Source organism: Anabrus simplex, chromosome 2 (genome assembly GCF_040414725.1).
Source record: "Anabrus simplex isolate iqAnaSimp1 chromosome 2, ASM4041472v1, whole genome shotgun sequence".
NCBI lineage: Eukaryota > Metazoa > Arthropoda > Insecta > Orthoptera > Tettigoniidae > Anabrus > Anabrus simplex.
In genome coordinates, this window is record NC_090266.1 from 1096866530 (window position 1) to 1096892182 (window position 25653).

Here is a 25653-nt window from a genome sequence, read left to right on the forward strand (position 1 = left end):
GCTACTCAACGGCATGAAATCTCCCTTCGAAGTAATGACTACGCCCAGTGTTGCCGAGCGGGGAAAATGTAACTGAATAAAGAGTTACAGTACGATTAAAACGTTGGCTGAATAAACCATAGTGATTAGAAAATACCGCCTCTGTGGTGTAGTGGTTAGCGTGATTAGCTGCCACCCCCGGAGGTCCGGATTCGATTCCCGGCTCTGCCACGAAATTTTAAAAGTGGTACGAGGGCTGGAACGGGGTCTACTCAGCCTCGTGAGGTCAACTGAGTAGAGGTGGGTTTGATTCCCACCTTAGCCATCCTGGAAGTGGTTTTCCGTGGTTTCCCACTTCTCCTTCAGGCGAATGCCGGGATGGTACCTAACTTAAGGCCATGGCCGCTTCCTTCCCTCCTCCTTGCCTATCCCTTCCAATCTTCCCATCCCTCCACAAGGCCCCTGTTCAGCTTAGCAGGTGAGGCCGCCTGGGCGAGGTACTGGTCATTCTCCCAAGTTGTATCCCCCGACCAAGAGTCTGAAGCTCCAGGACACTGCCCTTGAGGCGGTAGAGGTGGGATCCCTCGCTGAGTCCGAGGGAAAAGCCGAACCTGGAGAGTAAACAGATGATGATGATGATGATGATGATGATTAGAAAATATTTTCTTGGTTTCTGTGTGTTTCAACGAGCTGCAGTTTACTTAGGGGCTGCCTGGCCGAGGCGGTAAAACGTGCTCGGTTCGCCCGGAAGGACGTGGGTTCGAATCCCCGTCAGGAAGTCGTAAAATTTAAGAAACGGGATTTCCACTGCAGGAGGTGTGTATGGCCCTGAGGTTCACTCAGCCTACACCAAAAATGAGTACCAGGTTAATTCCTGGGTGCAAAGGCGGCCGGGCGTAGAGCTAACCACTCTACCCCATCACGTGCCGAGGTTAACAATGGTGGAAGCCTTTACCTTCCACTCCTCAAAAGGGCCTTCATGGCCTGTACGGAGGTGACTTTACTTTGCTTTTTTGCAGTTTACTTCCTCGATCTCTCTATGAAGGAAAGTACTTGCGTTGCTCGGTTGGTTTAGTGCTCGCCTCTTCTACTCAAGTTGCGAGATTGAATCTCGGTGTAGTTATTTGGCGATAGCTGCAGTCGCTTAAGTGCGGCCAGTATCCAGTAATCGGGAGATAGTGGGTTCGAGCCCCACTGTCGGCAGCCCTTAAGATGGTTTTCCGTGGTTTCCCATTTTCACAGCAGGAAAATGCCGGGACTGTACCTTAATTAAGGCCACGGCCGCTTCCTTCCAATTCCTAGGCCTTTCCTATCCCATCGTCGCCATAAGACATATCTGTGTCGGTGCGACGTAAAGCAAATAGCATGATGTAGTTATTTGGAGTTTTAGGGTGCTAATACATTGTGTACGCATCGAAGATATTTATATCCATTTGAGGAAGACGCTCCAACAATTTTATTCGATTTTTACTGCCGAAACCGTACTACTTTCGAAAGCACCGTGTGTAAATATGCAAATAATCCAACTTATGTGGGTTAGATATCCCTTCGATCAGGGGACTAAAGAAGTTCCCATACACACCTTATTAATGTATGCGAAGTTCCTTCTCGGTGTGAGTCTGAAAATTATCTTTTCTCATTTCGATGTCTTAGAATCCGTCAACATAACAGAGCAAACAACGCCATCGTAGAACCACCACAGTACCCCTCAGCCAGTTTATTATTATTATTATTATTATTATTATTATTATTATTATTATTATTATTATTATTATTATTATTATTATTATTATTATTATTATTTAGGTCACTCCATTCGGAAAAGGCTATATGTGGGATGTGTGCTGTCCGTAAAGGTGTGTTCGGGTGTGTATTTGTGAAAACAAGCAAGGCGATCCGAGATCTTATGGTTGCCGATGTTGGTTTTCGAACTATGCCCCCTCACAAAAACAAGAGCTTCGCCTACATTTTATGACATGAAAGGTGTCGGAATTTTATTCCACAGGCATTTCTTTTGCGTGTAGAAATTGATCGAAACGGAGTTGTTGCATTTTATCACTTTCATATACCACCGTTTTCAGTCAGAATCTAACTCTCTATCTTGGGGACAGGAGGCCTGCAACTGACCGACTGTATCACTGAGGTTGGCTGTGTCATCTCTGTGTAATAGTGTAGTCATGTGATTAAACTGAGTAGGTAATGGAATTTAACTCTTTCAGAAATGATTTGGATTCGGCAGCAGTCATCTTCACCACTGAAAATATCTAACTGTTTTCCGGCCATTTACAAACATAATTGCTGCGCGATTATTTGGCGTAGATTGTTCGGTATAGGAACGTTTTTCCAATGAGCTAGTGTATTTGATGATACCTTACTCTACCTTGTACTAAAATTTCTTCGCATGTTCCTTTTCTCTTGCGTGAGAATGACTGTCGTTCAGTCTACTCGTTAGCCCAGTTTTAATTATACTACAGAGTTTCGTTCGACTCGTACTTACGGTGAAAATAAGTCCATTCCATTTTCCATTAAATAATTCCTTTATCACATGAATCTGTTATTTGATTTTAACATTCTGCTTGGCGTACTAAATGCATTTCTTTGCATTCTATGCATGGATATACTCCTGTACCTGTAAATAAATCTAAATTATCTGCCATTACTCCTGGTTTCTGTAGAGTGAATTACAGATCTATGCACATGCAGAATGAAACAATATTTATAAAAAATGGTGAATATGTTTGAGTGCAGTCCAAGAAGGCACTTCAAGGTTCATTTCAGTAGCTCAAGATTTGTATTGTTAGTCCATTTTAGATTTTACCAACCTCAATACGTCCTCAGATTGTTTCTTCTCAACCCATTTTTTTTTCGACTTGTATAATTTACATACTTATTTACTAATTTCGACCCTCTGAGTTTGGTTAGGCAGAGATGATGATCGAACAATTTGTTTAGGCCTACTTGTTTCAGCAGCATCCCCGGATACATGATGCAAACTTGTAGTTTTACGTGATTATTGATATCGTGATCGTTGCTGCAGGTTTTCCAGATTCACGTGAAAAATCCAAACAACAGGTTACTTTTCATTTCGAAGATCCCACATTTTTTGTACCGAGATTCGAACTCTAGTCTACGTGGTGAGAAGCCATTGACAATGTCACATGATCGCACTCCTGCCTGGAAGTTGTAAGGTTGCTTGCGTCACACCTCATAATGCGGCAGTCCGTTCGAGCGAGTTAGAGGTAACAGCAGGAAAAATGTGCCCTGCTGTGAAACGCGGTTTAACGCTCGGTGAACGAAGGAAAATAATATCGGATCTCAAATTTATATTTCATAAATTTCTATGGAATGGAACTGAAAGCTGGAAGGATAAATGCAAATGTTCTAGAGATAGAAAGACAAAGACTGTGAAAAATGTCTTGGACAGACAGAAAGTTAAGCGACTCCATGAAAGGAAATGCCGGAAATTTGAGGGGCCCATTACGATTTCCTGTCAGACGTTTCCTTCCGAATTCATTTTACACATTTGGGAGTTGGTGAGTTAACATGTTCATCGCATTCCATACTTGAACTCGCTTGCGCGGCACAGCAGCACAGAGTAATTATGTAGAGATAAGTCATTGATAGTCACCTGGTCCGTGATTTCAGCTGATGGCACTTATGAAAAGCTACTTGGCAGATAAATTTCCATCAAATTTTCCACCGGGCGAGTTGGCCGTGCGCGTAGAGGCGCGCGGCTGTGAGCTTGCATCCGGGAGATAGCAGGTTCGAATCCCACTATCGGCAGCCCTGAAAATGGTTTTCCGTGGTTTCCCATTTTCACACCAGGCAAATGCTGGGGCTGTACCTTAATTAAGGCCACAGTCACTTCCTTCCAACTCCTAGGCCTTTCCTATCCCATCGTCGCCATAAGACCTATCTGTGTCGGCGCGACGTAAAGCCCCTAGCAAAAAAAAATCAAATTTTCCTACAGTTTTAATGTTACAATATGTTTTACATCTAACCACTCCCTCAAAACATGATCCGAAGAATTTATTGATGTGCAATGGCATATTTTTATAAACGGTATATTTGAATAACTTATGAGCATTACTATTTAATTTTCAGTTTTGATTAACGAGCTCTTCGCCAATTTTCTGTATTACTTAATTAAAGTATGGTAATTCATATTAACAATTTTTCTTCCGATGAAATAAACTACAACGTATTTGCCATTAATGTTGCCATTTATTATAATGTATTTAAGTGCATTTTATCTAGATTGGTCTGTTAAGTCGTAACATTGTTAACAGGAACGACTCGCAACTTTTATGGAATGTGCACTCTTTGTGGTTCTTGGAGAAAGTCTCGATCTTATGGGCTGGTAGGCTAATTTAATTGCGATGAAGAGGTCTTGCATACTAGTAGCCGGTAGTCTTATGCGGTGCGGTTTGAACGCGCCCACGGCCATGGTAATGGGAATGCTATTGATTCAGCTTCATGTGCACTGGGGGTGAGTTAATATGAATGTTATCCTGTGTATTACTGTAGCAGGGGATACGGAGGGGTGACAGTGTGGGGTAGCAGCGGAGAAGGGAGCCCGGAATGAAGGACAAAGGGGGCCACTGCAGGTGATGGGAATAGGGTATGGGGAATCGTATCTGTAAGGGTGGAGGGAAGTTGCATTGTAGGAAACTTCCTCCATGTGACAGCTTAGAGTACAACAGACGTGGGCCTGATTAGCTCTCAATGATCGTGTAGACAGTTGCTACGGGAAACTAATTCTGTGGTACATTTTAGGAATCCGAGGCATAAGCTATGTGTGATGCAAAGCGGGAGACACCCACGTCTATTTTTTGAACCCATCTTCTGCTATCCGTACAATGACAGAAGAGTCTAGGGCAAGAACTAAGCAGACTCGTTTTGTAAAACACTAGAGAGCGCAATAAAGAAGTAAATAAATAATGAGATATAATATACTGTAGTTTTAAATCATTCCAGTTTTTACCTTCAAATGCATTTAGTGCATGTTGCTCTTTAAAGTAAGTTTCCTTGTATTGTATGTCCTTTCATTTGGGATATGCGTATTAACTGTTAAATGTTCTTGAAACAAGCAAAGACTGATATAAAAGATTTTCAATCTCTTTCAGAAAAATTAACATGACATCATACCATCGTATAACGTTAGGTTCCAATTTACAGTATCACAAACATTCTAGTGAACCAAACTTGGGAAGTCCCGAAATCCTTGCTGAGATGCAGCAGTAGGCCTGCTTCGTGGTATATGTGGCGCTGGTGTTTATGGACACGACTGCATAAATGATAATGGCGTTTGACCTCCGGAGAGGCCTCAGATGCGCAGGTCGTCTATGCGGCGTCAAATCAAAAAGGCTCTGCTTCCAGTGCAATATCGGACAAACACGACCTAATTTTACCCTTACTGGAGTTTGTGGCTGAGAATATGTATTCGCAGAGGTATGTAGAGCCAAACATAATAACGAATTTGCATGTCGGTGCGTGGATACGCGCAAACATTTTTTTCAAGTTCTTGTAAAATGCAAGGAGGCCATCTGCTATGTTGTAATACCTTACCTACCTTACCTATGGCGCGACGGCCCGTTTTCGGGTCATGGCCTCCCCAGTTGCTCTCCGCCAAACTTGATCTCGCGCAGCAACTCTCCAATTCCGGATCTTGAGGATGTGTGCTGCGTCCTGATGTACACCATCTTCCCGTCTGTTGCGTGGCCTTCCCACAGGCCTTCCTCCTCCAAAGCCTCCTAAGAATATCTTCTTTGGGATTCGGTGTTCTTCCATCCTAATTAGATGACCTGTCTATTTAAGTCTCTTAATTCGAATGGCATGCGACAGGGGTGCCTCCCCATACAGGGAATATAGTTCATTGTTATGTCTAATTCTCCATTCCCCTTGTACGCATATGGGTCCATAAATTCTCCTCAGGATTTTCCTTTCGAAGGAATCTATCTTCTCCGCGGCTTTCTTTGGGAGGGTCTACGTATCACTTCCATACATCACTATACTGCGAATGAGGGTTTTGTGTAGCATAACTTTTAGGCTCTGGTTTATATCTGTACTTCTGAAAAGAGGTAGTACTGCGAAGTATGCTCTATTGGCAGCTTGAATTCTTGCCTGTATTTCTACCATTTCCTCATTCTTGTTGGTTAGATGTACGCCAAGATATTTAAACTCATCCACCACCTCCACTTTGGATCCTTCAGGGACAAGTTGGTCATCTGTATACTTCCTTCTCCGAGCTTGCACCATTACCTTCGTCTTTTGTTCATTGATCTTAAGTCAAATCTCTTTGCCTTCTCTACTCAAGTCTTCAAATACTTCTTTAACTGTCCTTGTTATTCTTCCCATCAAATTAATGTCATCAGCATATTCAACTAGTTGAGCTGTTTTGTATAGAAGTGTTCCACTGGTGTCCACCCTTAATTTTCTAATCATTGATTCTAATGCCAAGTTAAATAGAATTGGTGCCAAGCCATCTCCTTGCTTCAATCCCTGATTCACTTCGAAGAAGCTGCCTACTTCAGTCTGAATTTTCACTCCGGCCATCGTATTTCTCATAGTTAATTCCACTAGTCGCACCAGCTTTTCTGGTATCTTGAACTCTCTTAATATCTCCATTAACGTATCCCCGTCAATAGAGGCGTATGCTTGTTGAAAGTCGATAAACATCTGTAGCACATCTATGCCCCGTTCCCAACACTTCTCCAACACCTGTTTCACAGTAAATATCTGATCAATAGTGGATCTTCCCTTCCTGAACCCTGCCTGGTATTCTCCTAGAATTCCTTCCGCCAGGGGTTCTAGTCTCTTCTTCAGGATGGAGGTGTACAGCTTATATACTGTACACAGCAGTGTAATCCCTCTGTAATTGCTACATAACAGCTTATCCCCTTTCTTGTATATTGGGCATATGATGCCTTTGCACCAGTCTTCAGGCATTTCTTCTGTATCCCACACACTCACAATCAGATCGTATATAGCTTCTTGTAGTGTGGTTCCTTCGTATTTCCACATCTCTGCAGGGATTCCATCAATTCCTGGTGCTTCATTGTTTTTCAGTTGCTGTGTGGCTTCTATAACTTCTTGCATAGATGGTGCTGTGACTTCCGATTCATTTGTCTCATTGTTATTCCTTGAAGTAGTTGGTGCTTTCCGTTCCATTTCTACTGGGTTCAGGAGGTGTTGGAAATATTCCTTCCATCTATCTTGGATCCCTTCTTTATCTCCCAAAAGTTGTCCATCTCTGTCCTTACACATTTTTGTTCTAGCCTTGTATCCTTCTTTCACTTCCGTAACTTCTCTGTAAGCCATGTAGCTGTTATCTTCCTTAAATTCCTCCACTGTTCTAGCCATTTTCTCATTTAATTTTCTTCTCTTCTTTCTTCGACATACGTTCCTTACTTCTTTATTCTGATTTTCAACCTCTTGTTTCTTCACCCTTGTTGGTCTCTAAATATCCTTTATATGCCTTATCTCTTTCTTCTATGGCTTTTTGGCAATCCTCATCAAACCATTCCTTTGTGTTCCTTTTAGGTTCAATGTCTAGTGTGTCCTTTGCCACGGCCCTAACGCTTTCCTTCAGAGCAATCCATTTGGTTTCGACCGTTGCTGTTTGGTCCTTATTATACTTCTCTACCAGAACTTCTGCCATTCTTTCCCCGTGTCTTTTTGATACTTCCTTATTCTTCAGTTCACTAGTATTGTACTTTTCTATCCTACTCACTCCTTTCTTCCTTGCTTTCATAATGCGACACCTTAAGATTGCCTTAACTAGAAAGTGGTCGAAGCCACAATTGTTTCTCTGTATGATCTGACATCCATAATACTGGATGCCCATCTTTTCTCCTTCACTACATGGTCTGTTTGATTACAAGTCTTTCCATCCGAGGACATCCATGTTTGCTTGTGTACCTCTTTATGAGGGATACAAGTTGACATCCCTTTCGTGTTTCTGCTGGTAGCAAGGTCAATCAATCTCTGTCCATTATCATTAGTATTGTTGTGTAAACTATGGACCCCTATTATTCCCTGATATATCTTCTCCTTCCCAATTTGTGCATTTAGGTCTCCTATTATCTTAGCATCGTTTGATGGGATTGAATCTAGCACTCGTTCCAGTTCAGCATAGAAGTGATCCTTGACTATCTGTTCCTTGTCTTCCTTTGGTGCATGTACATTTAGAATTGTTAGATTATAGAATCGCATTTTAAAACGTAGCGTTGCCAATCTTTCTTTTACTGCCAAAAACTGTAGCACATCACCTTTGGCTTGTGTTCGTACTGTAAATGCTACTCCTCCTTCTTGTGCCTTCCTTGACTTCCCACCACTAAATATCTCTTAATGACCATCTTGTTTCTTGGATGGCTGCTATGTCCACTTTGTTGGCTTCTAGTTTTTGCGTTCAGTGCTCCGGCTCGTAGAAAGGTGCGTACATTCCATGTACCAATTGCATAGTTCATTTCCTTTGGCTTAGTTCGTCGCCTATTAAAATTCATTAAATCCACCATTCCGAGGCATATTCTGGGGCTTCGCAACAGTTTGTTTTCCGAAGCGAGGTTGTTAGCATTTCTCCAACCCCCAGCAATCCTGGAGGACAGATGTTTTCTGTTAGGGTTGTCTCCCTTAGCTGATTGGACCCCATTTAAGCGTCGGGAACACGCTTTCCGCCCTTACATGACCTAGCCGTGTACCTTAATAATGTACCGGTTGTCCAGAGACCACGGCGTGGACGTGCATGTATCGGACTCAGTAGGTATAAATGGCATTTCCTGTGTTTTGCTAGTGCACTTCCATCAGCAAGAAATGCACCTACGGGACCACATACTACCCCTTCGACCCCCATATTGTAATACCTGTCTTTCAAAATTGTGTTGCGATGGAGCCTTATAAGTTCTTTTTGAAATTTGGCTAGAGTTTGCTCGTGATTAGAGTGAAGGGCGTTATAAAAAATTAATTCAGGCGATTTTTTTCGATATTTCTAAACATTGCCGAATTTTTTAAGGTCTTCACAGTTACTATCCGTATTACATTTGGACAAGTTGTATAATTTTAAAGATGATAATTCTTCAAAATCCTTTTCCTGTAATTGTTTTTCGAACAGCCGGGCTGAGTGGCTCAGGCGGTTGAGGAATTAGCCTTCTGACCCTAACTTGGCAGGTTCGATCCTGGCTCAGTCCGGTGGTATTTGAAGGTGCTCAAATACGTTAGCCTCGCGTCGGTAGTTTTACTAGCACGTAAAAGAACTGCGGGGACTAAATCCCGGCTTCTCGGCGTCTCCGAAACCGAACAAGTAGTTAGTGGGACGTATGTTTTTCGAACAGTGAAATTTCTATCTTAACAGCGCAAGTAGCAACATTAAATCGCAAATGGTTTGTAATTTCGGATAGGAAGGCAAGATCAGCAACCCGTGTGTTCGTTCTTAGATCGCCACAGCCGCAGCGACAAAGGAGTCAAGTGCAGCCCTCGGCACGCTAGCCCTCGGCACGCTAGCCCTCAAACGCTGAGTTGGATTGGCCTGCTATACGTACAAAGTTCACTTCTTGTTGATTTTGTCTGTGAGCGGGGAAAAACTATGTCAGCCTTTTACCTCCTGCAGTTTGCATACCATGAGTCATTACTCATTACGGAATAGCAGATAATTATAAATTGCAACTAAAACTAAAGATACATTATGTTATGACAACATAATTTTATACTTTGTTGTACTATTCATTTAAATGTTAATCGAAAAGAATCATTTTTGATAAACTGACAGAGACATTCCATTTTAATCAAACTTGTCTGTATGTCAAACAACGCTAGTTGCGTTTTGCGGTGGATGAATATCTCTATGTGGTTTCCAACCAAAATAACAAACTTGCATAAATATTCGATATTCCGTGCAATCTCTTTCTTTATTACATTGTAGACGACGTTTTCCTATTGTTAATGTATTTTTTATGGCGCTGGGAATACAGCTTGAGGATAGTGGAGTCACTTGCTAGGAATAACTGAAGAAATTGCATGTGTGAATTTTTCACTGGGAACAAAGATGATATCTCCTAGTACAGAACAAAACGTCTTGATACAAATCACTAAAATTATAGACACACTGATTGACGTTGTAGGGCATGGAGAATCTTTCGTTTGTTTGTTTGATTGATTGATTGATTGATTGATTGATTGATTGATTGATTGATTGATTGATTGATTGATTGATTGATTGATTGATTGATTGATTGATTGATTGATTTTATATTGTCGTGTTGGTTAATATTTGCGATTAAATATTTTATAATGTTTATTCTGGCATTCTGGGCGTTGCGTTTTAAGCAAGCAAGTAAGCAGACATTCAAGCAAGGTTGTGGTTTTACGGGGAATTCAAACTACAGAGGCGTGACTCTTCATTCCAAAATTTCTGCGTGCATTGGCCAGGAGTCGAACAGTGACCCGCCATGATGAGGAGCCAATGGCTATTCCTAGCATTCGTGGCCCGGGAAATATCTTATGAAATCTCTCTGAACTAGAAGTAAGGTTCTGTCGTTTTGAGTTAAGGTGAAATGATGGTAGATCGATAAGAAGCTCCATAAATAGCCTTAAGCATTTAAAAAAATCAACATTTTGAGACTGCGATGTTTTGTAGTAAGATTGTCTTAAACTGGTTTAGTATCCAAAAATTTTACTATAGGATATACTGCTGGTCATAAATCCAATCAGTGTATGTAATGAAAAAACTACCGCACGATTATTCCTTCCAGAATTATTGAAGGGAGCCTGTGAGGTAAATTGCGGCACCTTGTGGAAAAAATATATAGTCCTAGGTATCATTCAAATAGTATGTATTTATTAATGCAAATACGTAAGCAAACTTGACGTCTTACGTGACTCTTATTGTGTGACCTTCATTTGTACGTGGAATCCACACCACAGTGACGTGCCATTTTTATGGGGATTCGAACATCGGCCACCTTGATGAGAAACCAACGACAATATCATTCAACTATCACGGCCCGCTATATTGGCTGTTTAATGAACAAAGACACACTACATTAATATTTTCTTTTCGCTCAGTTATCTGTTAAAAAGTATAAAATGTTTCTCTTACGACCTCCGACATATTCCACATTTTTGTCCCCACGCACATATTTCAGCAAGTTGGATGTTGGGAATGGGTCCATCTACATTAGCCCTAACGTTATGTGTGTACCTGTAGACTAACTCGTTGAACTGACCGTGTAAGTTCCGGGTATATTAACATCCGATGACCGAGGTGACCATGACATAGTGTATTTACCTCCGACGATAATATTCTTTCAAGAGGTAGTGGAAGGCTGAAACTGGTGCTACGTAATGAGTCGCATCGGAGCAAGAACATGCCCTGGAACCTACAAGCACTAGTTGTTACCCGAAGAATATCGTATAGTTCCTTATGTCGATGATGTGATGCCTACTTTCTCTGACTACATGTGGCTTGCATGGTCCTCATGTTTTTCTCAGATAACGGTACTTTATTTTTGAGAAGATTTCGATCCTCAGAACCAGGAATGTATCGGCAAGGATAGTATTGCATATAGCTTCCCAGCCTCACAAACATACGGTAAGTAGGGTGTGATTGGGTTACAGAACGGTATAGACGCCGTGCAGTTTTCTCTAAACTACCTTAGCTGTGAGAATCACATGAATTCTATTAAATCATACTCCATTATAGTATGTCTTTCAAATCGGATTGTTTTGACTGGATGATCATGCAACTGAGTGATACATCATTCGGTAGATGTTTGTCTATATTTTAATAAAAGTTTCATTCATGAGGAACATGTATCACTTTCATCATTGCTTCACTATATTTCCTAATTATCGCAAAATAAAGCCAGGATTTTTATTAAGCCTCAATTATTTTGAGTTTTCCTAACCATAAACATTTCAGTTCCTCGCTTGATGGACCATTCTATAAGGATTTCAATTTTGTCCTCCTACCTTCCACACAGCTTCAGATTCGCTCCGGCTACTGTAAAATAAATGCTGGAGGATTTCCTCAATCAGACAGTTTCACTTGTGGTTAAAGGCCGGTGGAGGTGTAGTGCTAAACTCATTAACCTCTCATGCATTGCCCGACCTGAAGGAAATATGGACCCGTACCATGTATGTACACGTTTGAGGTTAAAGGGACCACTTTATCTCAGGGGTATTATTAATAGTGCATTAGCTTGATACTTTCTAGAGCCTCTATTCGGCCTCACAGTAATATTGAAAAATGTATAAAATGGGCTTTTGTTCTTTTTTCCATCTTTTGTTATGCTATATTCTATCAAGTGTACCCTCGGAGGACGATCTCTCTGTCTGTAGGTTGAGTCGACTTCCACATAGTCAAGCACCCCCCCTCCCCCCCCCCCCCCTTGATTCCAACGTGGTGGGATCGATTGCCGACTCAGTCATTCAGTCATTCAAAGGAATTCATGTCATTGGTTTAAAAAAACTCTGAAGAACCTAGAGCAAATACGCGATACCTCTCACAATTTACATTTAAATCGTGTTTTACGTTTTGTAATTTCCACATATTGACAATTCATTAACAATTATTGGACCCACCTTCGTAGCAAATCGCCGTCTGCTCCACTATAGCGCTGAGATGGTGCACCTGTTGGAAATATGAATTTGGGTTCATGCTAGCTGTTATCTCGGATGTTGTTTCCTTTTTTCAGGATTTTCTGCACTCACCCCGGAGGTACAGCCTATTCCATATAGCTTGTTAGGGTTAAGAAGATAGCGGTTGTGGACTTAATTAAGGTGCAGCCCTAGCATTTGTCTCGTGTGAAAATGGGAATGGGTTCAAACCCATTATCTCCCAAACGCAAGCTTACAGCTACACGACCTATACCGCGCAGCGAATTTGCTCGGTTGTCCTGAATAATTACAATCTCATACACTATCACATATTGCCGGGCGGAGTAAATCAGGCGGTAGAGCGCTGACCCTTGCAGGTTCAATCCTGGCTCAGTCAGCCTTGTGTTGGTAGATTTACTGCAGCGGTAAAGCACCCCTGTGTCTCGGAAAACCGTAAAAGTAGTTGGTGAGATGTAAAATCGATATTATTATTATTATTATTATTATTATTACAGGTCCGTAGTTTTTAATGTTCGGTGCCCCTAAAAGGGATCGAATCCAACAATAAAGTAATCAGACATTAGTGAGATAATTCGGTTGTATTTAAATTGACTCAGTAAGTCCCAGAAGTTCTCATTTGAACAACTCCAACAGTTATTTAGCAATGCTTGAATGATCATTAAGCATCAAAATTACTGTGACTCTTCCTTTGGCTGGCATGTGACGTGCATTGTCTGGTGGTGCAACGTACATTTTTACTGTCTGGATTGAATATGTTTTCATATGTGTATATGCCGTGTGTAAGATATAATTGGCTATCTTTCGTTATTGGTTTCCACGAATGTTACGGCAGATAACTGTGGATAGTGAAGGCGCGGTTTATGAATGAAGTTGTTTCAGTACTGGTATCTATAAACTATGTCGATCACAGCTTTGCAGTGTCGAGCCTCCTGCATCTGGATTCCCAGCTTGAGGCTCAAGCAGAAGCCAGCGGGGAGATGAAGTTCGCTGCATCTTTTTTGTACGCAAGGTCGTCCGTGCGTGGAAAAAGAACCACAGAAGTTGGGCTTGTTCTTCGGTTTTGGGTCCTTAGATCTGGAGCAAAAAATAATCGTCCAGGCAGTGCCGTAGAAACCATCTTAGCAGTTCCAGTGGGAGGGAAGGAAACAATTTGCGGCAAACACTGGAGGGTGTGAGAGTACCTTCAATGAGATTGGGTATTTCTGATTAAAGTACGTCATAGTTTAAAATTCTCTTACTCACATGGGGAGTTGCGTGTTTGCTGATTGCAAATAAGTAATAACAAAGTTACATATCGTGGTTTTCTATTGTACATAGTACCTTATTCAGGTCATCTCAGACGCGCGCGATAAGTATTAGAACTGTACTTTACCTTAAATGTTTCAAAGTCTCGCTTAGTGAGCATCGGAGTAGACTGTGTAAATGGAATGAAGGCTTACTTTGAACATCTAATATAAACACATTTATCGTGATTACAATATAAGTTATTTCTAAAAGAAGTTAAGTGCCGACCTCAGTGATGCACTGAGACCATCTTACTTAAATACAACTCGTGTCGCTGGCTTCCAACACGTGATAAGAATACCAGGACAATATTTCGACACTTAGTGTCCCTTACAATCTATAGCAATTTAAGAAACGGGCGTTAAATGAATAACGTTGTTATAATAATAATAATAATAATAATAATAATAATAATAATAATAATAATAATAATAATAATAACAGTGAAGCGTAAGTCCTAGGCATACGTACTCTTCTAGTCATTGTTTAGGTAAACTGGGAACATCCATTATCTTAAAAGGCGACCTGAATAACTCCGTATTTTAAAGCCAAACGCAGTATGGCGAGAACTCATGGCCTGGTTTCTAGAAAGTACTCCTTTTCAACCTCACAATAATGTTCGAATGCCACTTCTGTTTGCTATCCAATTCTTAGACCCAAATACCTACTAATGCACAGACAAAGTCTCGAAAGTGGGAGGCATTTTATATACCCCGTTGCATTTTTACAGTTTACCATAAATCAGTATGGACATTTTAAATTAATTATTTCTTACTTTGTACTATTCAAAGAACATCACATTTATTCTCAGATCTCCAGTGAAGTTTTGTATCCACACATGTCGACATCCGTGCGTGCAATGGTTTCCAAATACAGGTTATGCATACAAGCACTTGCCAGTATACTACTTACCGCCCGATGGACGTTGGTACTCCTGCATAAAAGGCGATCATGCGTGGAGAATATAATCTGAGGTGTATTAATCCTCACATGTTGCACCCGTTGAGAGTTGTCTAACAGGATGATGCCAACCAACTTATTTGTTTCAACAGTGTTGATTTTTACACTCTGTATGCGTCTTATTCTCAATCTTTCATTTTTCTTAAGGATAGGTCGAAATGATTAATTTTGTTTAAGGATCATTTCATCAAGGTATTTTTCCCTGCTTAACATATCTGCTTGTTTGAATGTTAATCTTAAAGTATCCATGCTCTTTAGGTCTTTTCAGTCGTGAAAAATTGCCAGTGTTGTTGCAGTGTGGCAGCTGGCTCGTCAGTTGGATTGCCGTACCTTTCCAAGACTCTGGTGGGTAGTGGGCAGTTGAAACACCACTAGGGAAGATATGTGCCTGCACTGTTACAGATGTCTATCTTTCGATTTTGCATCATAAATTAAGTTCCCAGAAGGCAACCGTAATTTAATTTCGGCAACACTTTAATCTTGTAGAATATGTCTATACTCTCTGGTATGATGGGAGAAGGGTGGTAAAGGAAGTACTGTATAGTATAGTTTGATACCGTTGTTTCACATCTGTGGGCTGTCATACGCCTTTTATTGTTTGTTCAGAACTCCTTTATCTTGAGCAGAATCAGAGTCAGATTGAAAATTGCTTTTGTAAAGGACATCAAATAATCAGCTAAGCTCAGAGGGTGGAAAAAGTTGGCTCCTCTGGACCTCCCCATGATCACGAGCTTGTAAGTCACTCCACACTGAACGTGGTATTCATTAGGCTGTATGACATAATGATTCTTAGAGAAAATTTGCCGTGTTTTCGAATCAACTGAGGATAATTTTGTGTAAAATGAAGCCGATTGTGTGCCAGTTGAATATATATTTGTTCTCTTTATCATTGCAGAAACTGCAGACCATCGGCGAAGACTTCTGTGGACTGGATGTGAATACCCCGTTGGGAGGCGAGCAAGCTATTGCGGCGGTGCCTGTACTGGTTTTCGGCACGCATCTGACGGCTGTCGCCGCTACTTCCACGGGAGATTACACCGTCGTTTTCCTGGGCACCGCTAACGGCCATCTCAAAAAGGTAAATGCCGTTATTTTATCATATTGGAGTTTATCTCGGTAGAAAGTGAAAGACTATCTTTCGAAATTCAGTTGCTTTGTGTCCCGGAGCGATGAGGCAGTAGTTCATTGAGACTTAATTTTTGAGCCACGGTAGAAATTGCACGTATGGGACTTTAATCGTCACTAGAATTAGTAAATACGTGATATTCTTGTCTAATAAGTGACACTAGCGCACAGCAGTAAAACCAGAGGATCTGTATGGCTCGGAGTGCCTGACACTGAATAAAGAAGGCAAACTGCAGGAAATCTAAAAAAGGAAAATCTTCAGGAAATTTCTAGGACCGCTGAGTGATCCTGGTGAGATGTGGAAGAAAAGATAGAACGAGGGCCTTCACAGACACACTGTAAATAATAATAATAATAATAATAATAATAATAATAATAATAATAATAATAATAATAATAATAATAATTCCCTGTGGCAATTTCTAGCCATGTAATGCAGACCCTCCGACGAGGGTGGGTGCCATCTATCGTATGTCGGAAACTGCGATTTATTGTTGTAGAAGATAGTACTGTGTGTGTGAGTTGCAGGGATGTTGGAGACAGTAAAAACGAGCAGTCCCCAAGGGAATTAATCATTTAAGGTTAAAACCTTCGACCCGGCCGGGAATATAACCCGGGGCCTTCTGAACCGAAAATCACTACGCTCACAATTCAGCCAAGTAGCCGGACACAGACACACTGAAAATATCACTGTCTCAGTTCGGAAACGAAGGTTACGGATCTCTGGTGAGAAAGAACGAGAACCGATTGACGAAGAAGACCTTTAAGTACGTTGTAGGACTGAAGGCTACAACGAAGTGGGTGGAAGAGGTCAAGCGGGATGCAGAGGAAATCGAACTTACAGCAGATGTGATCAACGACAGAAGTTCAGAAGCCGAATAAGCATCAAGAAATTCGAAGAAAAACCACCAAAATGCAGGCCCAGATGGATAACATCCGAGGAGCAGAGAAAGATCAGAAGTGAAAGAATGAAGAGGTTCGAAGAAGAAGAAGAAGAAGAAGAAGAAGAAGAAGAAGAAGAAGAAGAAGAAGAAGAAGAAGAAGAAATCCTTAGGTTCTGTGTAGCCCGGAGTTGGCTAAAATCGATTTTTTTTTTAAGTGATGTATTGGGTTGCAAGATAGTTGCAAAATCTTTGTGCTGGAAGGATACTTTTCATATTTTAATGAACATGCGCACTGGATTATGTGGATACACGTAAGCGTATTCATTTTTACTATTTCTTTAACGTCGAGGTAACACGTAGGCCTATAGCCGAGGATGAGAAAGGAAAGTGTAAGGACTAAGAATATGTAGACCTTGGCTTTAATTAAAGCACACCGGGCGAGTTGGCCGTGCGGTTAGGAGCGTGCAGCTGTGAGCTTGCATCCGGGAGATAGTGGGTTCGAACACCACTGTCGGCAGTCCTGAAGATGGTTTCCTATTTTCACACCAGGCAAATGCTGGGGCTGTACCTTAATTAAGGCCACGGCCGCTTCCTTCCCATTCCTAAGCCTTTCCTCTCCCATCGTCGCCATAACACATATCTGTGTCGGTGCGACGTAAAGCAAATAGCAAAAAAAAAAAAATAAAAAAAAATAAAGCACGGCCCCCGGCATTTACCAGGTGTAAAAATGGGAAATCACACACACACACACACACACACACACACACACACACACACACACACACACACACACACACACACACACACACACACACACACACACACACACACACACACATATCAAGGCTGCCGATAGAGTGGTTTGAACCCAGCATCTCCCGAATCCAAGCTTACAGCTACACGATCTGTACCACGTAGTCAACTCGCTTACTACCACTAATAATCATTTTAATCGCTGACAGAACCGCGCTCGAATCTGCAGTGTGTCGTAGCGACAGCTCATGTATTTGACTAACCTGCTACATCCAAATAGGCCTATGATAGGCCTGAGATGTTAGCCTGTACTCAGATTGTTGTTTGTCGACCCTTAACCAGAGCATGCATGAGAGGAAATTTAGGAATAGGAAAACTTGCTCTAAGTTTGACATTCTCGATGCTATTATGAAATGAAACCATTCCGAACACGTTTTGCAAATAAAATAGTTCCTGTAACTTTTCCTGAATCAAGATCAAAGTTTCACGAGTAATGTAAGCAGTATTTTGTGTGCCTTTGATCTTTGAAGAATATGGGGTCCTAGTGATAACACTTTCCATTGCCTGCAGCGAAATGTGGAAGCTCTCTGGCCACGGCCGCAAATACAAAGGCATTTCATATCGCCTGCCTGCCAGTTTGGATATAGTGTTAAGCGATCGATTCCAGGAAGCCGCAATTTCCGATTGCGCCCTGCCTCTCACGGTTTGTGGCACAGCGCTCCGGGAATCGTGTACGCACACACTCTTAATTGTATTTATCGACGTTCTCCAGACAGACAGACAGACAGACAGACAGACAGACAGATGGGGGAATTAATGTAACCCGTCTCTCATATTGTGATATTCTCAACACTGGAATATTTTTCGGTTCCTCAGTATTATCGAGACGGAGGATAGTTCTGAGAGTGATTTTTTAGTTTAACAGAAAGAAAAACTTAAAATGAACTCGTATTCTAAATAAAATAACCAAACCCCCATGGCGCAACAGCCCCGAAGGGCCTTGGCCTATCAGGCGACCGCTGCTTAGCTCGAAGGCCTGCAGATTATGAGGTGTCGTGTGATCGACACGGCGAATCCTTTCGGCCGTTATTCTTGGCTTTCTAGACCGGGTCCGCTATCTCACCTTCAGATAGCCTCTCAGTTGTAATCACTGAGTGAGCTGAATGGGCTGAGTGGACCTCGTACCAACCCTCAGATCCAGGTAAATAGCCCCAGCCTGGCCGGGAATCGAATCCGGGACCTGCTGGTAAGAGACAGGAACGCTGCTCCTACACCGCAGGGCCGGCTTCATAATCTAAATGTCGTGCGCAATGTAGCCATTCAACAGGTAAGCAGCTCAATTGCCTGGGGCGGAAAATGTTAAATAAAGAATGAGTGAAATGAGAAAATATTATAGCTTATGTATTCGCCTAAAGCAATCATAGTTTTCCGACGTCTTCATAGTCTAAAATCCACAAGCTTTTTAGAACTATATTATGTTTAGAAAACAACGCCTAATTAAGTCGAATATCATTATCAAAATTTAAAAAAAAAAAAATTTGAATAAATCCCCCGTGAAGTACGTCACTAGAGCGGTTAAATAGACAATAAATACACTTGGGGTTTGATGCCTTAGGGTTTGTCCCTTTAAAACAGGAATCATCATCCATAAAAGAGATAGCCCAAGCAATACATAGTATCCAATTTCGGTGGATACTCTTCCTTATTCCTCCTAAAATTCAGTTTAAGAAAGACACTGTTGTATAGTCTTCCACTAAATATTTGCGTTTATTTAACTTATGCTTTTACTGTGGTACGTACCTTAGAATGATACCATCCCGCGAACTACGGATTAAAACACTAACCTCTCGCCTACAAGGATCAGATCCGAATCCTGAATCTGCCGTGAATTTAAGAACAGTGTGAAGACCTGAGACGTGTACACTCAGCCAGGGGAATATAACTGAGGAAAGGAATCGAAGATGTCTCGGTCTTGGCCATACCAAATGTGATTTTTATACTTTATGGGTTCTCATTCTTACTGCTGGCGAATGCCTGGATGTTACCTATTATAATTGGCCATTTCTGCCTACTTCACACTCTGAGCCCCAGTTTAAAATATAAATATACTGCATATTTCATTATAGACATCACAAACACAGTGTGATGATGGGTCCACGATAGACTTTAATAATAATTCTTCTGTATTTACGTCCCATTAACTACTTTTACGGTTTTCGGGAGACGCCGAGGTGCCGGAATTTTTACCCTCAGAAGTTTTTTTACTTGCTAGTAAATCCGCGGACGCGAGCACCTTCAAATACCACTGGACTGAGCCAGCATCGAACATGTCAACTTGAACTCAGAAAGCCAGCGCTCTAGCAGTCTGAGACACTCAGTTCTGCACGACGGGCTTTAGTAGGCAAGCGTAACAAGCCTGTGGAAAAATTCCATCCCCTCTCCTTGTGGCATTACATACTTACATACAGGTACATACGTTTATTCATTCATGCATTCATACATACATACATACATACATACATACATACATACATACATACATACATACATACATACATACACTAGTGTCCAAAAGTTAAGCATAAGTTACGAGTAAGCAGGGCAACAGGAAACAGACCGCAAATCGCACGACATATGCATTTGCCAACCTTACTTGTTCGCTCTGTATAGGAAAGGAGGGTTCCCAGCTTTGACGAGCGGCGTAACCGCAAGGTAAACACAGCCAGTGCCTGTGCCCCATATTCTCTCAATCGTGTTTGCCCTGTTGAAGTGTATGGAGTGTAGCCTCGTGGTGAAAGGCAACATAATGGCACAACGATGCCATTTGGACCCCGTTTTGCAGGGTAGAATACTCGGTCGCCTGGAAGCAGGCCAGACACATACCGAAGTCGCCGTATCCCTGAATGTGCCACAAAGTGTCATTTCCAGGCTTTGGAGACGATTTCGAGACACAGGAGATATTAGTCGTAGGCCAGTACCAGGTCGGCCAAGGGTAACCACTCCACAGCGGGACCGATATCTGGCCTTAAGCGCCCGACGAAATCGGAGTGCACCTGCAACATAATTGTCGATGGAGCTTCCAGCAGTCTCAGGGGTTGCCGTTTCCCGTCAAACTGTGTACCGGAGGCTCAGAACAGCAGGGCTGTTTGCCCGACGTCCAGCGGTGTGCGTCCAGCTCACTCCAGCACAGAGACGGGCCCGTTTACTATGGAGGCGTCAACATCGAAACTGGACCATGAATGAATGGAGGCATGTGCTCTTCACAGATGAATCCCGCTTCAGTTTGCAGAACGATTCCCGTCGCACATTAATCTGGAGAGAACCGGGTAGCCGATACAACCACAGGAACATCGTGGAACGGGACCAGTATGGTGGTGGTGGCGTCATGGGGTGGGGCGGCATCCTGTTGAATGGCCGTACGGACCTGCACATCTTCATGTTTGGTCCGAGGAACACTGTTAATGATCGGAGATACAGGGATACGGTACTGAGACTACATGTTTGACTCTTCAGAGGTGCGGTTGGTCCAGACTTCCTCTTAATGGACGATAATGCCCGACCGCACCGCGCTGCTCTGGTGGATAAATTTCTGGCTGGGGAAGACATTCATCGCATGGACTGGCCAGCGAGGTCTGCGGATTTGAATCCTATAGAACATGCCTGGGATGCATTGGGGAAGAGAATTGCATCCCGTCAGCCTCCACTAAGGACCCTCCAAGACCTTCGCATTGCCCTTTCGGAGGAATTGGATCGACTGCCACAAGAGCTCTTGGACCATCTGATAGAGAGCATGCCACTTCGCTGCGAAGCATGTGTGGACGTTAGGGGTAACCATACACCCTATTTACAGCATATTTTGTTGTGGAAGACATTGCCAAGTTTTGTTAGTTTTGTTAATTGTTGAAGCTTCCGTTTGTTCAGCAATCCGTCTTACATTCCTGTCAGGCGGTATGGCCTCGTTTAGTGATTATGCATAACGTTTGGACACTATTGTACATATATGTGATACACAGTAAGGGTGAAAGACCAAGTGAATTTACTGCGCGGTTCGGGGTCACGTAGCTCTGAGCTTACATTCGGGTTTTGTTTTGATATGCGTATGTTTCGTAGATCAAGAGAAGGCGCCGTGAACCGAGTTCAATTCTTGACTTAGACACGAATTTAATTTAGGTCAAGTTAGGTACAGGTAACTAGGTTATAGTCCTGTATTGTAGCAAGGACTGCATGATATTATTTGTAAGTTTGAGAACCTCAAACGGTCTTATTCTAAACGAAAGAGCATGCAGGAAGCTTAATGGACTATGCATATGCATAACTGTCTATTTCTCTCGTGACATTGTTAGTTAATTGGCACGTATTGAGAGACTATTTCTGATGTCCTCTGTATGGTCAGGAACTGCTCCATTGGGTTGGACTACTATAAACTCTTAGTTTGAGTTGTTCTGTGTATAGGTTTCCGAAGTTACGATTACATTGACGTATTCTATATCAAGGCGACTGATATACCCATACTTGATCCAAGTTAATCTGTCTCCCCAGACAGGTAGAATCGACTACTACCTCGTCTCATTAGACGAATATACTGGAAGTGGTCGAGAGAAGGGGCCATATGTTGACCTTCCATAATTCAAATTTGTATGAGCATGACTGGTTGATGCTTTATGTGAAGAACTTCCTTACCTAATTTGACGTATCTTATATTTGTTTCTGAGTCCATAATTTAATCCGGTCCACCAGCGGCGACTGAAGAGTATTGAAAGTGGCCTCTAATGGACCATGCAAGGACATTTCTTCATGTTTTTTACATTTCTTCATGTTACTGTTCGAAGGGCTTAACAACATACTTTGAATGAAAAGAAACAGATCAGGTTTCAGATTTGACGTATTATCCCATGTGTCTGTAGTACTGGTTTGCAAATATGTTTCTAAAAAGTGCTTCAAGTGGATGGATAGATAGGTAGGTAGGTAGGTAGGTAGGTAGGTAGGTAGGTAGGTAGGTAGATAGATAGATAGATAGATAGATAGATAGATAGATAGATAGATAGATAGATTTATTAACCACCAACAGGCTAATCCCAATTACAGATAACATACTACACCTGTAATTTATTTCCTACAACTAACTTATCATTTACATATAATTACTTGTCATTTACAAATTATAATCCTTGTGTGCTGAAATGTTGGCGGTCTCGACCATGACTCTATTATCATATGGCATCGCGCTCAATTGTGAGAAAGAATGACCCTTATTTTCGTCAATATAGGCCGTATTAAAATTAACATCTTACAATACTACGTAGAGATATATTATTTTGCCATATGTAATACCGCCTTTCTAATTGTCTTTTACCGGATGAGTTGGCCGTGCGGTTAGGAGCGCGCAGCTATGAGCTCGCATCCGGGAGATAGTGGGTTCGAATCCTACTGTCGGCAGCCCTGAAGATGGTTTTCCGTGGTTTCCCATTTTCACACCAGGCAAATGCTGGGGAATTAAGGCCACGGCCGCTTCCTTCCCATTCCTAGGCCTTTCCTGTCCCATCGGCGCCATAAGACCTCTCTGGGCCGATGACCTCGATGTTAGGCCCCTTTAAACAACAAGCATCATCATCATCATCATCATCATCATCATCATCATAAGACGTATCTGTGTCGGTGCGACGTAAAGCAAATAGCAAATTGTCTTTATGTCAGAACAGAAGCAATCCACAGATTCCCCAACACTGTTCAGTGTACGCAATGACTGTATTAAGCACTAACTCCTGTGGTGTTCAGTTCTGTACTTGATCTCATGAAAGGTGATTGTGTCTTGCGTTTCGTACCGGAGCATGAAGTAATATTAACAGCAGGAGTAATAAGTAATACTTATGACTAGCACAGCTATAATGTACGCTAATGTTCATTAATAACTAGTGGCCAAAAATATTATATTTCAGACAAAGAAATCTGCACAGCCCTCAGAACCGCCCAGTACCGGCTTACACTCTCTCTCATTGGTCAGAGCAAACACATGCACACACCCCAGGAGCGAGGAGAGGCAGGCAGAGAGAGCGAAGATAAACATGCCAATTCATTCTCATATTCTCCTTTTTCTTTTTAATCCTTGTGTGTTTAAATGTTGGCGGTCTCAACCATGAATTTATTATCAAATGGCATCGCGCTCAATCGTTGTGAGAAAGAATGACCCTTATTTTCGTCATTATAGGCCGTATTAAAATTAACTACTTTAATACTTTATCGAGCACTGTCAAAAGAAGAATCAATATACGTTTCATTAAAATATGCACGGATATCAAATTTGAACGCGAGAAATTAAGTTGAAACAAGGTAACCTTCACTAAAAAGTTAGTAAGGAGATTCGTGTTTAATTTAAAGACGTACCGGTACTCTTTTACTGAAAATAATATACAGTAACGTGTTGGCGGGGTAGATAAATGAGGACAGAACCTGGTAGCGTTTACTTCTAAAATTTATTAGCTAATTACAAAGACTACACATTAACACACATGATTACCTAGCTCACACTTACACTTCTGACACACAATTACACAGTACGCGCTCTCTCTCTTAGTACTCACCGTTTATTTACACTGATACACACAATCTCAGATCACTTACACTACAGACTCATTCAGCCGCTCAGTCACATTCGTTGGCGTTGTCACAATTCGCAGCCCGCGCACGACAGTCTCGCCGTTCGGGATGATGTTCGCTCTCCGCACTCACCAGTAGACTCCGTACACAGCCCCATGCCGGCATTCCAGTGTTCTGTTCCACGCTGTTCCAGAACACTCGATATTCCCTTCCAACAGCTGGTCCAAGAGACACACAAACATGGCGACAGGGGTACAGCACGTGTCCTCAGCTCCCACAGACACCCAGCAGCTGGCACACACAGACTGACTGCACTCTTCGCCCTCTTCGCTCACTCACTGCGTCCACACCCCTTTGCTCGTCGGCTGAGCCCCAGCTGAGCTCCTCGCTAACTCACGCCTCACACCGCAGGTGATCTTGCCTTAAAAACTCGGGGTCAACGTTCGAGATTCGGTCGGTCACTGGAACTCCGTGGAAACCTCCAGATATAGAAGGCTCTCGATCCGTGGGACTCTTAGTTTCCGCGCTCCTCGAGGCCTCCAGTGACGTAACGTCCAATGACGGCCACTGTAGCAGGTGTCCTGGCCAATGGGCGCCTATCTATAGCCATTCCTTTTTTTTTCTCCATAATTTGTATTTTCTTATTTTTCGCAAATAATGGTCAGAGATACGTATGTCAGCTGCCATCATCCGATATGTTTCCACTTAAAAGCTTGCGAACACCGAGCGAATTGGCCGTGCGGTTAGGGGCGCGCAGCTGTGAGCTTGCATTCGGCAGATAGTGATTTCGATCCCCACTGTCAGCAGCCCTAAAGATAGTTTTCCGTGGTTTCCCACTTTCACGCCAGGAAAATGTTGGGGGTTGTACCGTAATTAAGGCTACGGCCGCTTCCTTCCATCTCGTAGCCCATTCCTATCCCATAGTTACCATAAGACCTATATGTGTCGGTGCAACCTAAAGCCAATTGTAAAAAAATATATATTAATATCCCTCCAGTTGCTACAGATTGCCGGAACTTTGGCCTGATGAGGGGTTATTTAACGTCCCAGTAAATCTTCTGATATTAGGTTTTCGCATTTAAGCACGTATGTAGTCAGTCTGATTTGTTTGTTTAATTACTTGATATTGGAAGGAAGGATTGGACTGCAATGCAGTGTCGTCAGCTGGATAATATTGCAAAATACAACTTTTTCTGGGTAGAAAAAGGGGAATATCTTCTTTTGGTAGACACAATACCATCTTAATACTCAAGAAAGAATGGACATTTACCGAGCGAGTTGACCGTGCGGTTAGGATCCCACCATAGGCAGCCCTGAATATGGTTTTTCGTGGTTTCCAGTTTCCTACTACGTTCCCAATCCTAGCACTTTCCCATCCTGCGTCACCGAAAACATTCAATGTGTTCGTGCGACGTTAAACCCCTAGCTAAAAAGAGAATGGACTTTTCGAACGACCAAATAC

The 25653-nt window shown here is 42.2% G+C and overlaps 1 protein-coding gene across 1 annotated transcript in view; it reads left to right on the forward strand.

Moving 5' to 3' along the window:
- The window catches only part of PlexA (plexin A), a 731624-nt gene that overhangs the window by 280300 nt on the left and 425671 nt on the right, over window positions 1-25653 (forward strand). Inside the window, exon 3 of the mRNA XM_067142056.2 lies at window positions 15731-15913. Within this exon, the coding sequence (XP_066998157.2) occupies window positions 15731-15913 (183 nt within the window). The remainder of the gene's footprint in view (window positions 1-15730; window positions 15914-25653) is intronic.